Source organism: Kogia breviceps, chromosome 2 (genome assembly GCF_026419965.1).
Source record: "Kogia breviceps isolate mKogBre1 chromosome 2, mKogBre1 haplotype 1, whole genome shotgun sequence".
NCBI classification, from domain to species: domain Eukaryota; kingdom Metazoa; phylum Chordata; class Mammalia; order Artiodactyla; family Physeteridae; genus Kogia; species Kogia breviceps.
Window position 1 is genome coordinate 172,665,134 of NC_081311.1, and position 17,222 is coordinate 172,682,355.

Below are 17,222 nucleotides of genomic sequence, written 5' to 3' on the forward strand. Positions count from 1 at the left end.
AAATATGTTATATTTATCTCTGGGTACAAACTGTCCAGATTGAGGGTGAGGAAAAAAATGTAATGGCTGAAGAATTAGAAATCTAATTTATTGAGTTGTGACTATTTTTTAATCATTTCAGCCTGTCCCTGATGGGAAAATAGGGTAATCTGTTGTAATCTGGTGGGTTTTTTTTCCTGAAGCTATGTTATAACCTAACCATTCACATGCAAAAAAAGCTAAAAATCATATTGGCATCACCCAAAGAAATGTCTCAATTTTTTTTCCATAAAATTAAAAAATTTGGACAGTTAGTGGATTCTTATGCTTCTCTTAAGATGTTTACGGTTTTTATTTTCACTGTGAAAGTAGTAGTGTACCGAATGAAAAAGAAAACAATTTTGTCTGAGACAATGAAAAGGAGACGTTGCAGTGAGAGTTTGGGGGAAAATGGAACTGGCTGCATGTGCCTCATAACATATGTTCTGTCCTCAGGGCCGCTGCTACAACGGGGAGTGCAAGACACGGGATAACCAGTGTCAGTACATCTGGGGAACAAGTAGGTCATGTTTCCTGCTTCCTGGTCACACACAGGTTTCTCTTAATATTCTTCACTGCCAGTCTTGCTGAAAGAGATATACAGCTTAGGGCGATTAAAAAACAAACAAACAAACAAACAACTAGAAAAGGCTGAAGAGAATGGTGAATCTTAGTCACAAAACCACAGCAAACAACTGCTAAAGTTGGGAACTTGTCATCTGAACCAAAAAGTGCCACTCAGTGATTGTGGCTGTGACAGAAGGGATGCCACACCCACCTGCAAAGACTGGGTTGAGTGCAGTGGTCATGCTTATTATCCAGCCACTTGGCTGATTTTCTTTGTACCTTGGATTTAACATTCACCCCCTCAAGTTAACTTTCTGTTCTTTTACCCCAGGATAGAAGCAGACTTTTGTTGTTGTTTTTTTAAATTCTATAATTGATGATCTCAGTTTGAAGTGAAGAAACACAAGTACTTCGTGAGACGCAGATAATAGAGATTTGGGTACATGGTCATGCTTCTCAGTACATTCCCTACGTGTCAGTACACAGATTCTCTTCCTGACATTTGCAGTGCCTCGCCAGTGAACTTCAGTTCATGAGGGCCAGGCTGGAAGAGAGAGAAATGGCTCTGCCTTGCTGGCAGAGGCTGGGTCACCCACCAGGAAAGGAAAGCGCGCAAAAGGAGACTAGGACCCATGCACAAGTGATTTCAGTGTTTGGCAAATGTCATTTAACTGAAAGGTTTACTTTCAGTGCTTCAGTTTTGACAAGGGAAAGATAATGGAGGCATTTTTGTCTTTTAAAAAGGTTTAAATATCAAAATCCATGTGCCAATGTAAAATCTCAATGAGCTCAGACTTTATAATGCCTACTGATATTAATAGAAAGCAGGATTAGGAATGATATATGTTTTCTCTGTGTCACTTCACTAGTTCCTGCTGATGATTAATCCTACGTCTCACCCTCAAACCCACCAACAAGAATTGGGAATAAATTTGTCTCCCAAGTTAAAAAGAATGGTGTGTTGGAGCTGTCCTGTCTTAGCTTATAAGAGCCATTGGTTAAATTTTCAGGAATTTTAGAAGCCAGTTGACATCATATTCTTAGTTTGAAATTAGCCATGTATTACACCGTGGAAATTTACACCATGGAAATTGGCAAGTGCTACAAATTAGGAATTTTTTTTTCCTTTTTCTGAAACACCAGTTATTAAAATATTTACTGGCACACTACCAGTTATGGATAGCAAAGAGAACTAAAATTAATTCTCTTTTCTTGCTCATCTCCAAAAGAGGCTTCGGGGTCTGACAAATTCTGTTATGAAAAACTGAATACAGAAGGTACAGAGAAAGGCAACTGCGGGAAGGATGGAGACCGATGGATCCAGTGCAGCAAACAGTGAGTGGTCAGCTCTGGGAGCATAGTGAGTGGACTTGGAAACCCTGGTCCAAATGTAAAATGAGCACAAAATAAATGTTACTGATTTTTAAATAAATATTTGACTACTTAAACTTTTAAAGTATGGATTTAAAAAATACATTAGTATAGCTAGAGGCAAATGGCTATGAACTAAACTATTTCTATGGTACAGACTCACACCATTTCTGTAAAATTCAGAAAAGTTCTTGCATGGTATATTTTACTTGAAGCTTGTTTTGAAGAGATACTTTGCCAAGGTATTTTAAATTAATAGTGGGTTTTAATTCTCTACTTTTGCTAGCAGAAAAGGCCTATGGATGTACTAGTATACATGGACTTCTACAAGCAAAAGATATAGACTGTATATATAATTTGAGGGACCATTTAAAGTGAAGTAATATATATACTTAATTATTTCTCGAACATAACATCATTTGATTTAATTAAACATCTAATGTCTATATTAAAGTTTTGTTTTCCCTTCTAAAAAGTAGCTAGTCAGTGCATATTGGAGGCACCTTTACTCAGGAAATGAGATACTTTCAGAGCACGTTGGTAATATTTTCCCTTGATTTGGTGAGGAAAGTTAAAATTGTGATTTAATAGTTTATTAAGGTTAACTCAATGACTTGGATCTATGGGACCACTAAGTGATACACCAAAGCTCCTCCGTTCTCCTTCCATAACAGTGAGGATTCTTCTTCCATTTTGAAGCAGAGCAAGGATTTAAGGGAAGTTTTATTCCTCTAGTTAATGGTCTCTAATGTACTTTAGGAAACTTTGCCATTCTATGTAGTCTTTGATGGTAGATGAGGCCTTAGGAGGCAACAAATCTTGGACTTCTTTAAAGTTAAACCAAAATAACGGAACAGAACTTCCCATCTGATGTCTCATGAGTGAATTATAGATGTTCTGAGCTGTTCAGTCCTCGAGGTGCCAGGGAGGAAGTGGGGACTAAAATAGTCAAAATCCATGGGGTTGGATGCCTCTGGATTTGATTAGCTTCATTCATTAAATCAATGTCATAGACAAATCTGATCATTTCTCTGTGCCTCTGTGACTTCAGAAAGTTGGGAGGCATTGTATCAGATCATTGTAGAAGATAGCTTTTGAATATTTGTCAGTAGAATAGCCAACCACCAATGAGTTAAAGAAAATAAATGCATGTTTTTTAAACTTTAAAAAACTGGAAATATAACATAGAAAAGTGATTAATATACAAATATACATTTTGCAAAATAATGCGAAGTGAACTCTCATGTAACCCCTATGTGGATCAAGACGTAGAACATTCCAGAAATGTATTCTTCCCCCTCACAGTGCCTGTGTCTCTCTGCTGGAGGTATTGTCATCCTGACTTTTCTGGCAATTGCTTTCTTTCTTTTCTTTAGAGATTTACTGCCCAAGTTTTCAGCCCTAAACAGTATATTTTGCCTAAAGTTTTGGTAACTTTATATAAAAGGAATCATATCTCAGGTATTATTTTGCATTTGCTTCTTAAGTTCATTATTTTAAGAGTTTTCCATGGTATGTGTGGCTGTTGGTTCATATTTATTGTTCATTTGTTTCATTTTCATTCATATTTATATATCTTGATTTGTTTCTCCATTCTATGTTTTATTATTTATTTATTTATACTGTGTTGGGTCTTAGTTTCTGTGTGTGGGCTTTCTTCTAGCTGCGGCAAGCGGGGTCCACTCTTCATTGCGGTGCATGGACCTCTCACTGTCGCAGCCTCTCTTGTTGCAGAGCACAGGCTCCAGACGCGCAGGCCCAGTAGTTGTGGCTCATGGGCCTAGTTGCTCCGCGTCATGTGGGATCTTCCCAGACCAGGGCTCGAACCTGTGTCCCCTGCATTGGCAGGCAGATTCTCAACCACTGTGCCACCAGGGAAGCCCTGTTTCTCCATTCTATGTTGATAGATATTTAGATTTTTCCATGTTTTGTCTATTAGGAACCATGCTGCTGTGAACATTCCGATACATGTAACTTAGCACACATTTGCACATACTTTTCTAAGGCCTTTCCTGGAAGAAAAATTGCTAAGTCATAGGGGACGTATATTTTCAGTGCTACCAGATGATGTGACACTGTTTTCTAAAATGGTTGTACTAGTAAACCCTACCATCGAGAATTTGTATATGAGAATTTTGTTGTACTGCATTCTCACCAATACTTGGTATTATCAGACATTTTACTTTTATATATTCTGCTGGGTGTGAACTGCTGTATTATTGTGGTTTTAATTTGTATTTTCCTGATTACAAATGGAAGTTAGTACATTTTCATGCATTTCTTGGACATGGATGTCCCTTTTTGTGATGTGCCACTTTAATTCTTTGCACATATTTTAAGGAGTTCATTGTTTACTTCGCTGGAGGTAGGTGCCCTCATGGTGGGTGAGTCTTTTAACAATGTCGCCAAGGACCCAGATGATTTCTTTCCCTCTTCTTTGTAATGCTCAGCATGTTCAATTTGTGTCTTTACATTTGTGAATTCACGATTGCAAGGCGAATGCACAGGCTTCACACTCAAAGGCAGGAAGCAGGGGTAGGAGCAAAAGGTCTTCTCCCTGTCAGGCTCTAACCTTTTATCCAGAGCACAGAATTCTCCCCAGCAATCCCTAGCTGGCTTTTCCTCACATCTCAAAACCCAGGGACTGCTCTTAGCTCCAGGAGGGTGGGAAGGAGGGATGGCTAGGAAAGTGGGTGTAGCAAATGGAGGTGCCATGATGAACTCAGACACCAGTCATGAGCCATCTCTCAGGGCTGGGCACTTTGCTACCCCGAAGAAACTGTGATCCTGTTAGCAAGGAAGGAGGGAGTCCTTGCCAACCAACAATATCTGAACAAATGCTTTTATTTAGAAGAAAAGGGAATATTTCCCATTTTAAAATATTTGTAGACTGAATAGTTTCGATTTTTTTCAGTTTGATTCCTCCTGTCTTGTTCTTTTTTTGTTTTAATATGTTCAGCGATGTGTTCTGTGGATTTTTACTCTGTACCAATCTTACTCGAGCGCCACGTATTGGTCAACTTCAGGGTGAGATCATCCCAACTTCCTTTTACCACCAAGGCCGGGTGATTGACTGCAGGTAACACATTAAATGTTGGAAAACCTAATGAATTGCGAGAATTACAAATTTAGAAAAATCAAGGGAAATGGTAACTTAGATTTTATTATCACCTTGCATGTTGAAAGTCATTTAAAAAAACAAAGTTGTATACTGATTTGCAAATTATATTTGCTTAAAAATTATACCAGTTATTAATAGGGAGACATTCCTTCTAATTATAATCTTAAAGTAGAATTTTATGGTATTCATTTTGACACATGATTAAAGTTTTTAGCATTGAAATATGTCACTCTCTGAACACTGTGTGTTTTATTTTTTGTGACAAAAAATAAAGAATTTAAGCTATACTCTGTGTAGCATGTGTCTGGTTTAGAAGATGGCTTAACTAATGCCTAATCACATATAGAAAATATACACTAAAATATTATTTATAACGGTAGTCAGACATTTGATGTCCAGTTATCTGTGAGTACAAGGCACAGAAGATATGAGTCTTATTTTTGAACACTGGGAGTCATATTATATTTTAAATAAATATTGTTCCCGTTAAAGTAATCGTAATTCTAAGATGCTATGCCCTCATTCAGATGATAACTGTCGTTGCCCAAAACACTTTTGGGATTTCCCCCTACAGAATTGCCTTCAGGGTCTGCAATGTTTATCCCTAGTATTCCCCAAATAGCAAACCTTCATCTTATATGAGTGAATGAAAGATTTGGAACCATCCCCAAGTAATTTTGAATAGAATTTAGTAAATTGATTGGGTAACCAAATTGGATATTGCTGTCTTGGTCAAATGGTTGCTGATTTTCTGTCTTTTAAATGGCTCTAAAGGCTATTCTAACAGTGTCTTAGACAATAAGATCCTTCCTGGAATAAATTTGTAGTCCTCAGATCTAGTTACTTTGATGCACAGAAGCTTCCTTTGAACGTGTAAATTTTTGCACGTCTTTAGATACAACAACCTTGTTAAATTATATTGTTTTATTCTAAACTAGTATATTTTAAAAATATTCAGCAAGGTACTTAATTAGTAATTATAACATTGATTATTATTCAAATTCAAGCTGTCCTTCATTTTGAGGTTTTAGAATTATATGTATCAATAGAGAGGAACCGGCTTATTTTTTTCAGTCATGAATAGTCCAATCCTCTAAAGTAATAATTTAAAAAATATTTTCATTTGCTGTTTATGCTCAACATCTGCCTTTGTGCATCATGAAACAGCTGAAAGTCTTGAAGAGCTAATGATAAGATTGCTTGTCTTGTTCTTACGCACACCTCTCCCCTAGTTTTAATGTTGGTCTTGAAAACAAGGGAAGATTTAGAACACGCTTTGTGCAAATGACATTTTTTTGGTTCTGATGAACTGCAGTGTAATAATGACAGTGAAAGACAGTTTCTTTTATTTAGGGGAGGTGGGGAAAGGGGGAAAGAAAGAGAAAAGTGGAGAAATGCTAGAAGAAATCCGTGGCCTCTGACAGCCTCTTCAGTTTCCTAAAGAGCAAACCTCATTCATGTTGATGTTGTATTTCTAAGTCTGGTGCTAATGGTTGTATGACTATTTTTCTCTTTTTAGTGGTGCTCATGTGGTTTTAGATGATGATACAGATGTGGGCTACGTAGAAGATGGAACACCATGTGGCCCATCTATGATGTGTTTAGATCGGAAGTGCCTACAGATTCAGGCTCTAAATATGAGCAGCTGCCCTCTCGATTCCAAGGGTAAAGTCTGTTCTGGCCATGGGGTAAGTAGGCATCAGTGTCCAGCCCAAATCTGAAGTTGGAGGATACCAAACATTGTCTGGCATCCTCCAGCTTCACGGTGGTTGGACTTCCAGTTCATCCATTCTCCTTCCATGACTGTTGTTAATATCTATGCACTGACCATGATTATTTCCTTAGTATCCTTATCTGCTAAGAATGACTCCTATATGTGTTGATATGGTTTTATTTTTGTTGTTTCTTTTACCACTGGCTATTTGTATTCACTGCAGTCTCTAGAGATAGCTTGGCATCCAAAGAGTTGGAAGAAAATTGATGTGGTTCCTAAAGAAACTGTAGACCCCATGTGACTGCTTTGTACCATTCACAATAATTTACACCCTCTCAGTAACTGCCTTCCGGCTACTCAACATGCATACTGAGTATCTGTGTGTGCAAGATCACACTAGACTAGAGGTTGGATCACTGATATAATTCACATGTTTAAAGTTGTACGGTTATGCTTGGACCATTGGTGGCCAAAGAGAAGATGTACTCTCTGCTCACAACTGCATGTAGCTTTAATTCTATGCACAAAGGGTTTGGGCAGATGCTTCCTGGCAAACCGAGGTTTAAAACCTAAAAGCACATTTTAATAAATATTTAAATTGGGTTTAGTAAAAGAAAAGTAGTTCAGAATTTAAATAGCCTTCTGAAATGAAAAAAACACATGAAGAAACTCAGAGTGATCATCTCAAAGGAAGTTGCTGCAATGAAGGTAAAAATAATCCAAAATATAGATAGCTAAACAGGTGGTATGTCATAGAACAAGGTAGAAAGACATAAGAAGCTTGTGCCCAATGACTATGATTTCATGTTTGGTTGACATCATAGTCTCACTGGGAGGCAGTACAGCCTAGTGATCAAGAGCATGGATTTTGTGGCTAGAAAGAATCCTGGGTTTGAATCCTGGCTCTGCTTCTTTCTATCCCAGTGACTTTGGGCAAGTCACTCAACCTCTCTCAGCCATCAGCATGCTAGTGTGAGTATTAAATGAGATGCTATACACAAAGCGCTGAGCATAAGTACCCAGCACATAGTAAATGTAGTAAGTATTCAATAATTGCTACAGTAAAGTACAAGCACTGGGCAGACCCCTCAGGTATTCAGTTATTGTTCTGAAAGCATTATAAAATTTAATGCATTTAAAAGGCCCATGAGTCTCCACTACTCCCACTTTTCCATCTTGTTAAAAAAAAGGGTTAAATTCAGCCTGTTAATCATAATCATGGTGTTATGTCATTTCAGATTAAAAAGCTCTTATACCAATAAGTCTAAATGCGATTTTATCACCTCTAAATAATCTATCTCCGAATGTATTTCACAGGCAGATGAGGATTTAACCTACTCTGTCTCTAGTTTGTGGATGATTATTTATTTCATCTAAATTACACATCCATTCCAACATGCTGCTTGGTCCCCAGAGGAAGAGAAAGGGACAAAGATCGCTCTAGGAGGGTCTTCAGCCTGGCTGACTGGGAGAGGAGTGATACCACGGGGAGGCAGGGAAGGTGGGAGGGTGTGTGTTTGGCTGGCAGAGTGCCACCTAATGACTTTTGTGTTGAGCATGGTGAGATAATGCAGTGCATTGGTGATTTATGCCTCCAGGTATTTAATCTCTGGCAATGCCTCTTAAACCCAGTATCACTTAATTTCTTGAATTAAGCATATATGTTTCTACATTGTCAGACACTTGTGTGCTTAAATAATCTCAACACGAGTAATTAACATTTAATTTAAAAATTTCTTCCTTTTATTCTTGATTTTTCTATAATTAACTGAAAAAAACATCATCCAACTATTGGATCTATACATTGTTTCCCCTTGTCTAGTATTCAAAACCATGGGATAGTTTTAAAAATTCCCAATGGGTTTTAAAGCCTCTGCCTTGTTCCATGTCCCTTTTACATTTATCACCATTATTCCACCAAGTGCAGTGAAAAGGGCGCATCTCTGTTCTTCGTTCTTCACAGGTGTGTAGTAATGAAGCCACCTGCATCTGTGATTTCACCTGGGCAGGGACAGACTGCAGTATCCGGGATCCAGTTAGGAGCCTGCACCCCCCGAAGGATGAAGGACCCAAGGGTTTGTGTGATTTCGGTTTCAATTCCTTGCATACTGAATTCATTGGTACTCTTCCAATGGCGCCAATATAACAACTTCATAGATTTGACAGGAGACACATAAGAATATCTCTTTTTGCCATTAAAATGTATGATTCATATTCCTGCAGAATTAAGGGTTCTTGTAGTATAACATTGAAAAAAAAATGTTTAAGTTACCCCTTAGCCTAGAACTGAGATTGGGAAGAAGTAAATATACCGATTTCCTTTCTTTCCTTTAAACCTCATTCTTCTTCCATAATCACAAATGTTAATCATTCTATAGTTTGTCTAAGCTATGCCAGTTTTTTAATAGATAAACTCTTTTTCACTGACATGAGACTCTGGTCATTCCTCACTACTTGAGTCCTTCCAGAAGGAAGTTGGAGTCTTCCATGCTCTGTTTAAGCACACTTTTGATTAGGAAGAAATTGGAATTCTTCACAGACCTTTAATACTTCAAAGAGAAAACATGAAAGATCTGGACCTTTGTTTTAAACAACCATTAAAAGGAGTTTAGAGTTAGAAGGAGTCTCAGTGGCCATCTAGAACCACCCTCATTTTTTTTTTACATCTTTATTGGAGTATAATTGCTTTACAATGGTGTGTTAGTTTCTGCTTTATAACCAAGTGAATCAGCTATACATATACATATATCCCCATATCCCCTCCCTCTTGCATATCCCTCCCTCCCACCCTCCCTATCCCACCCCTCTAGGTGGTCACAAAGCACCAAGCTGATCTCCCTGTGCTATGCGGCTGCTTCCCACTAGCTATCTATTTTACATTTGGTAGTATATATATGTCCATGCCACTCTCTCACTTTGTCCCAGCTTACCCTTCCCCCTTCCCGTGTCCTCAAGTACATTCTCTACGTCTGCGTCTTTATTCCTGTCCTGCCCCTAGGTTCTTCAGAACCTTTTTTTTTTTTTTTTTTTAGATTCCATATATATATGTTAGCATATGGTATTTGTTTTTGTCTTTCTGGCTTACTTCACTCCGTATGACAGTCTCTAGATCCATCCACCTCACTACAAATAACTCAGTTTTGTTTCTTTTTATGGCTGAGTATATTCCATTGTATATATGTGCCACATCTTCTTTATCCATTCATCTGTCGATGGACACTTAGGTTGCTTCCATGACATGGCTATTGTAAATAGTGCTGCAGTGAACATTGGGGTGCATGTCTTTTTGAATTATGGTTTTCTCAGGGTATATGCCCAGTAGTGGGATTGCTGGGTCATATGGTAGTTCTATTTTTAGTTTTTTAAGGAACCTCCATACTGTTCTCCATAGTGGCTGTATCAATTTACATTCCCACCAACAATGCAAGAGGGTTCCCTTTTCTCCATACCCTCTCCAGCATTTATTGTTTGTAGATTTTTTGATGATGGCCATTCTGACTGGAACCACCCACATTTTGTAGATGGGAACTCTTAGCCCCTGAGGTCAGGTGACATACTATGGTTACTCAGGTAACCAGAGGCAGGGCTGGGACCAGGACCCAAGTGCCCAATCTCAGGCCTATTCTCTTTTTTTACATTGTGTTATAATGTAGCCTATGTCATCATAAATATGATAGTCACTTTCTCACTATTCTTCCCATTCCCAACCCATTTTATGATTTTCAAAGATCTAGAAAAGTCATCAGTTACAGTAGGCTTACTATAGCATCTATAGCATTGTACCTGAGAAACCAAAAAATTACTAGAACAAATGTTGTACACCAATGGGCATTGTATATCAGGTTCTTCTTTTTCATGGTACTGCTAACAGTATTTTATAAATAACTATCATGCTTTTTTTTTTCCTAAGGTAGGAAAAATACATATAGAAATAGTGTCATTTTGATCTGCTTAGTTTTGGATGAAAGTGCCTTTAAACTCTCAGAGCTTCAGTAGTGTCCATATAGGAAACTATAACTTCGAAAGCATATGAAGTTCCATAGTCCTCAATTCCTGAAGAGATTTAGGCTGATTTGGGTGCATGTGTAATGTTCAGTAGGAGTGGGTGTGTTAAAACACTTCTCATGAGTTTGCTTAATATGCCATGATATTAAGATTCTATAAGAATCACAAGCACACCCTCACAGTCTATTTCTGTTCTCCTTCTATTTCTGAAAAGGAACCAGTTCCACTTTTACATTTAGTCTTTTGTTACTTTAAAATTAGTACAAAAAAATTCTTGGATCCACCTTCAGAACTTAGAGAAGATTTAGACTCTGACAAGAAGGAGAGATTCATTTTTTCCAAATTTTCTCACCATAAAATGTCTGTGATTCTCTTAAAGATCTAGATGCTGTTTCCTCAAGTGATGTATAAGGATGCCTGAACAGATGAGCAGAGCTAAAGTGGCTTAACCTTTGTCCTTTTTCATTATGTAGGATAGGGGATTATTAGTTGTCTGGTTCTCTCTATTCCCAGTTCCTTCACTCACCTGTGCCTAGAAAACTTATTTAGAAGCATAAAGTAATCTTTTTGATCATTCAAGTTTATTGTATACAGGAAAGATTAAAAAGAGGATAAAAAATCACTCTTAATCTGGCAACTCAGAGGTAATCAATGTTAGCATTCTGGTAAATTTCTTTCCTATTGCATATTTTCTTTTTTTAAAAATTCTTAATGAAGACAGTGGAATCATTTGAGTAAACCTACCAATTGGCTCTAAAATTTCTAAAATCCTCATGAATCTCTAATAATCTTGATTCATTTGAAAAAAAGCCATGAATTGATATAAACAAAGAGCAGTTATTGTTGTAAATTATCAGATTTACAGAAAAGTCGAGCAATTTTAGAACAACTAAATAATGGCTCTATCTATAACGGTCATTTATATCTTTTCAGCCTCTATAGGAAACTCCAGTAATACACTAGGAAAATGGGAAACAACAGAAATAAAAATTTAAACACTTGGCTATAGATTTTTGATATTCTGGTTAAAAGAAGATGGTAAAAGAGAAACTAGGTACTTTACTTCTATTTTTAAATCCAGATAGCAAATATTTATTGATTCTGTACTAGTTAAAAGTCAGCACATCCTTGCACATAGTAGGCACTCAATAAATACCACATCCCTTCTCTCTGGGAATATATAAAATATATATATTTATATATATATATTTATTTATATATATATATTTATATATATTTTCCATTTATCAGAATCCATTTGTTGTATTGCCTTGCTGAAGAGTAACAAGTAATGACCTCAAGGTATTGAAACAATCAGTACTTCCTTGACTGTAGGTTCAGCAGCTGTATGAGGTGCCAAAGTTTTTCTGTATAACTTTGTGCTCTACATTCTTTCTCATGATTGAATTGGTCTGGTGTTGGATCAAGACCAAATTAGTAAGAAAGAAAGGTGAATTCTGTGACTCTGTTTCCATTGATTTGAGGAAGTCAGAAATGAACCAATGTGTTTTGGGTATTCCTTTCATTTTAACTGTAGGTTCCCGGAAGAATAAAAATTCAACTTCTCCGTCTAGGTAGGGATGCAAAACACACATGAAAGTATTGCCATTGAAGTCACTCTGTACTCGCTAAAGTTGTCCACTGTTAACCCACTGTTTAGAGCATGCTAGACTATTTGCTCCAACTCTCAAATCAAAATTACTAAAAGACAAGAAATAGGATCTCAATGCAAAAACCATGTGGGTGAGGATTTTTTTTTAAAGATTTTCTATCACATATTACTTCATTCATGTTTTCTACATTGTCATTCATTTTACATATGAAGACTTTTCTGGGTCCCTCTTCTCCCAACCTGTTTCCACTGAACTCCCTGAAAGAAATTATTTTGGTTTGTTCTACAAGGGTAAAATATGTTTGAACTCTGTTTAGAAGACCTAGAATTTCCACCTGCTGTAAGGAGAGCCACGTCAAGTACCCGTAATTTTTGTAATGTGTAGGCATCGGTGCGCAGTGCTTATTATGAAATACAGTGGAACTTTTCTCACTGGTTGGTTTGCAGCACCACAGTAGGAGGGAAGAGAAGAAGCTGGAACATATCACATGTTTTCCTTGATATATATAAGGGCAAAGAACGGTCCTGGGAAGCTTTGGTCAGACCCTTTCATCATGACAATAGTCATCGGATCAGAGATGGGAGGGCCTTAGTGGCAATTCAGTTCAGACCCATTGTTTGAAAAATGAGAAAACTAAATTAACAAGGTTAACAGCTCGTTAGGTGCAGAGCCAACAATAAAATGTAGATCAACGGATCTTCAGCCCAATGTTTTGTTTCTGTGATTGCACACAGCCTGAGGTAAAGCTGGGTGTTAAATTATGCTGCTAGTTTTCATAGCAGTACTAAGTAGAAAGGGTGAAAAAATAAACAGGTAATGATTAAGCTTATTAGCTGATCTACTGCTTGTCAAAGGAAGCATGATATTATTAACGTTCAGCAGTATGTTTTCATTTTTGTTTTCCTCTTTCTGTTGGTTGCTGGATTATTATTATTATTTTTAATCTTGGTCCCTGCTATCATATGTGATAAGAGGTAGAATTTTTGAGATGTATATAATATCAAGATACGAACTATGAAATTTTTCCCTTTCTTGGGAATTTCTATTTTATACGTAGAATTCTTCCACAGACTAGTCATGCTTCAGACACTTTGAAATTGGGTTTTTGAAACTGAGTGATTGGCTTTTTTCTTTTCTTACTTTTAGAGACTTTCTGAAACAAAAACTGCATTATTTCATCTATGTGATTCCAATGAACCAAAAGGGGCTATAATCCTGCATCCTTTAATACTTCAAAGGCAGGAGGCATCAAAGCCATCACTTGTACTCTATGCACCAACGTTCTTTCTGCAGAGATTTATTATCTTGTTAAAATTTAAGACTAGAAATAAATACCATACTTAATCTTTAACCAAACTGTGTTCTTTGCTCCCTTACTCTTACACCGTATTTTCTGGAACCAAAAAAAAGGCATTTGGTAGATAACAAATGAGTGAGTGAATGAACAAATACAATTACATAATAAATAATTACAAAAGTGAAACTAGATCATAGGCCCCTAAAGATCCAAGGAATTTTTTTTTCAATGAGAAGATAAATTATTTGTAGCTGTGAAGAGCAGCTGAGACCTTGGTTTCTGAATATTTTCCCCTGTACAGATCCACCCAACTGTGAACCACTTAGTGAATTCATGCCAGTTTGAAAACACATTGAGTTGCTACCTACTGAAAGAGATAACCCTTTCAAGTATCATGATAAAGAGTCAAATGGATTTTACATATATTTTTAGTACACCACCGTTAAAAGTAGTGGGAGGGAGGGAGAGCAAAGACAGGAGAGAATACCTTTGAAAAAGCTATTTTTCCACTTACTTTTTGGTACGCGGGCCTGTCACTGTTGTGGCCTCTCGCGTTGCGGAGCACAGGCTCCGGACGCGCAGGCTCAGTGGCCATGGCTCACGGGCCCAGCCGCTCCGCGGCATGTGGGATCTTCCAGGACCGGGGCACGAACCCGTGTCCCCTGCATCGGCAGGCGGATTCTCAACCACTGCGCCACCAGGGAGGCCCCTCCGCTTACTTTTATGTTGCTTTGGTGTTGACTACTCATCAGTTAAGAATTGGAGATAATTGTTCTTGCTCAGGGGAGATTACAGACTATATCTGTTTATCTTGAATACATATTTGAAGCATCTGTAGCAGTCTTGCTCCCCTGGTTGTTTCTAACACCTGCATGATTGATTGCCTAATTCTCTCGGTTCTGCAGTGAGAAATTACATCCGTAGCAAATACAAAAAGCCTTTTAAAATAGCTATTTTTAGTCATCATTCATACAGTTACTATAAAGATAACAAACATTCATTTATCATTATGTTTTACAGAGATGTGTGCGTTTCCTGTAATTTAGTGCATAGAGCTTATATAACAGTTAACGAGGTAATAGTACTCTCATGTACTTCGGGTCTGAGGGCCAATGCCTAAAACTTAAGCAAAAAAAAAAAAAAAAAAATGATAACATGATGTATCCTGGTTAATTTAGTTTTCTGCAAGCAATGATTTTCTAAGGACTCAAAGAGAGAAAAAATAAGGCACTCGATCTAGAATACCTTTCATCCCAATATTTACCTCCACACTTTGGAAATCTGAGCCATCAGTTAGGTTATTTTGAATTATAATGTACTGTCATATTTCGAAAACATTGCCACCACCTTATATGTTGGTCTTCTTTCTTTTCCCCTCAATGCTCTCCGTAGACTTTCTCTGTTTTCTGTTGTGTCCCCCATCTTTTTCGTTATTTTAAGAACAACTCAGGTTGTGCTTAGTTAATGATAAAACTAGAATCTCTCACTCAGATTATTTGCTCTGTGATAAAATGAAGCAATTGTACACTTGCTCACCAAGGTCCTCTCTCTTCTTTGGGAGAATATTTAGCTCAAAATGTTAACAAGCCCAATATTAAGCCTTAAAAAATTGTGACTTCCAGTCATAGTTCTTTGTTTCCCATAACACACAATCTGTGTGAATGCAGCCTTGTGGAAGCTAATTTCGGTCTTAATTGATAAAGTGACTGAAGCCAGTACTTTTGATTCACATAGAGATGTGAGTTAAAGTGCGTTTTTGTCCACAGGTTTGCATGTATAGTCACAGCCGCACAGACACGTTCAACCCTGAATAACCTGCCTTCCTCCTTCAACGCTAAACTTCATCTTGCCCATGCAGAGAACGCTGGGGACCTGTGCTCATTCCAGGCCCATTCTGCAACATGCCAAAGCTATTTACAGACGTCGTGATGTGCGGGGATGGAGTGTCTCCACTCAGCCATCCGCTACTGCATGGTTTGAAGCAATTAAGACAGTTGCCCAGAGACCCTAACTTTCTCTCAGTGCGTAGTTTATACACTGGAGACTATAAACGAAAACTAAATGTCCCAATGCAATGTGTGTCCCAAACATTGCAGGTTATTTGAGATACACTTTTCCAGATAAAGTAACTTTCCAGGTAAAAATGCGGCTCATTTGAAATATATTCTGTTTTAAATTTGTAAGGGTTTTCACAAAATTTGAATAAGATCAGAACTTTTTAAAAGATATAGCTTCTTAGGCATATTTCACAGTTTGAGAAGTTTATAAAAAGCATAGTAATGGTTTATTACTTTCATAACCAAAATACAGATTTGCTGTTATGCAATTAAAATTACATTTTAATTTTATCTCACTCCATGTAGGACCTGTAACTCAAAGTGGATTATTTACATGTTTAAAGTATTCATAAAAGATTATGTTTTTAAGTAGCATTTGTGGAATTGGAACATAAATTCAAAATCATCCTCAAATATTTGCCATGTGTATGTAGATCTTAATTTCAAATCTTAAAGCAAAGATCTCAATCTTTAACTGACTTTCAAAGCATTTCCTGGACGGATTATATGTATGTTAGTGAAATCAGTGTGTAATTAATTTCCTTTGTTAAAAAACTCTCCGTTTTCCCTCCACACAGTGAACATGGCCACAAGCAGGCTAATAGGTGCCGTGGCGGGCACCATTCTGGCCCTGGGGGTGATTTTTGGAGGCACAGGGTGGGGAATAGAGTAAGCATCTTTCTGCGTTTCAGAGTGTTTCTGTTTGGTTTCTGGCGTGTGAGCTGACCCTTGGCATCCGACTCTCCATGTGTTGTCTCATTGCTGTGTTCGTTCCCCCGTGGTAGTGCCCCTTGTGGTGTGATTTGGATGTGTTTGTGTCCTGTGGTTTTCTCGTGCAGTGGAGAACCTTCTCCTGTCTGGAACAATGTGGGGCATAAAATAATACTGGGGTGCTTATGATGTCTTCACAATTAAGGCAATGGTCCAAAAGCTTCCATTGCTCCTCCATTTGTAAAAGTAATTTTAAGATACAGACTTTTTTGGACAAACTATTGACAAAAATGCCTTTCTATGGGAGTTTGTTAGGATTCTTATAACAAGTTTAATCTTCACCAGTCAAACAGATCCACGTATACAGCTAGGAATTATCAACAGTTGTAGCTCCTTTTAAAGATAATCCAAATGTAGCCACTAATAATTCCTCCATTTATTTAGAGTGATATAGGAGGCTTCAGCTCAATTTTTTTTAAAAAAGAAGATATTCAGGATACTGCCTTTATTTTCTTCTTATAGAATAGGTTAATCATTCAAATCAGAAGCTTACATAAATATTTGGAAACAAAGAGCCTTAAGAAAGGGAAGATATTTAGTGCAAACCTTAAGTTGCAAATTATCTGGTGGGTTTGTCTTAAAAATAACCAGTGTATAAATAAATATATTGTGTGCCACTTGCCCTACACAGAAATACAGCTCTCCTCATTGGTGCTTTAATTTAGGTTGTTTTGTACTTGATCCACCT

At 37.4% G+C, this 17,222-nt stretch overlaps 1 protein-coding gene across 5 annotated transcripts in view; it reads left to right on the plus strand.

Moving 5' to 3' along the window:
- Positions 1-17,222, plus strand: part of ADAM23 (ADAM metallopeptidase domain 23) — a 160,224-nt gene that overhangs the window by 128,639 nt on the left and 14,363 nt on the right. For 2 of the 5 annotated variants that reach the window (XM_067026671.1, XM_067026672.1), the window contains exons 20-24: positions 475-538; positions 1,815-1,920; positions 4,916-5,035; positions 6,597-6,765; positions 8,755-8,866. In XM_067026671.1, the coding sequence (XP_066882772.1) occupies positions 475-538; positions 1,815-1,920; positions 4,916-5,035; positions 6,597-6,765; positions 8,755-8,866 (571 nt within the window). Of the gene's footprint in view, positions 1-474; positions 539-1,814; positions 1,921-4,915; positions 5,036-6,596; positions 6,766-8,754; positions 8,867-13,555; positions 13,757-16,341; positions 16,437-17,222 lie in introns of those variants that run through there. The other 3 variants (XM_067026674.1, XM_067026673.1, XM_059054048.2) reach the window with 3 other exon arrangements.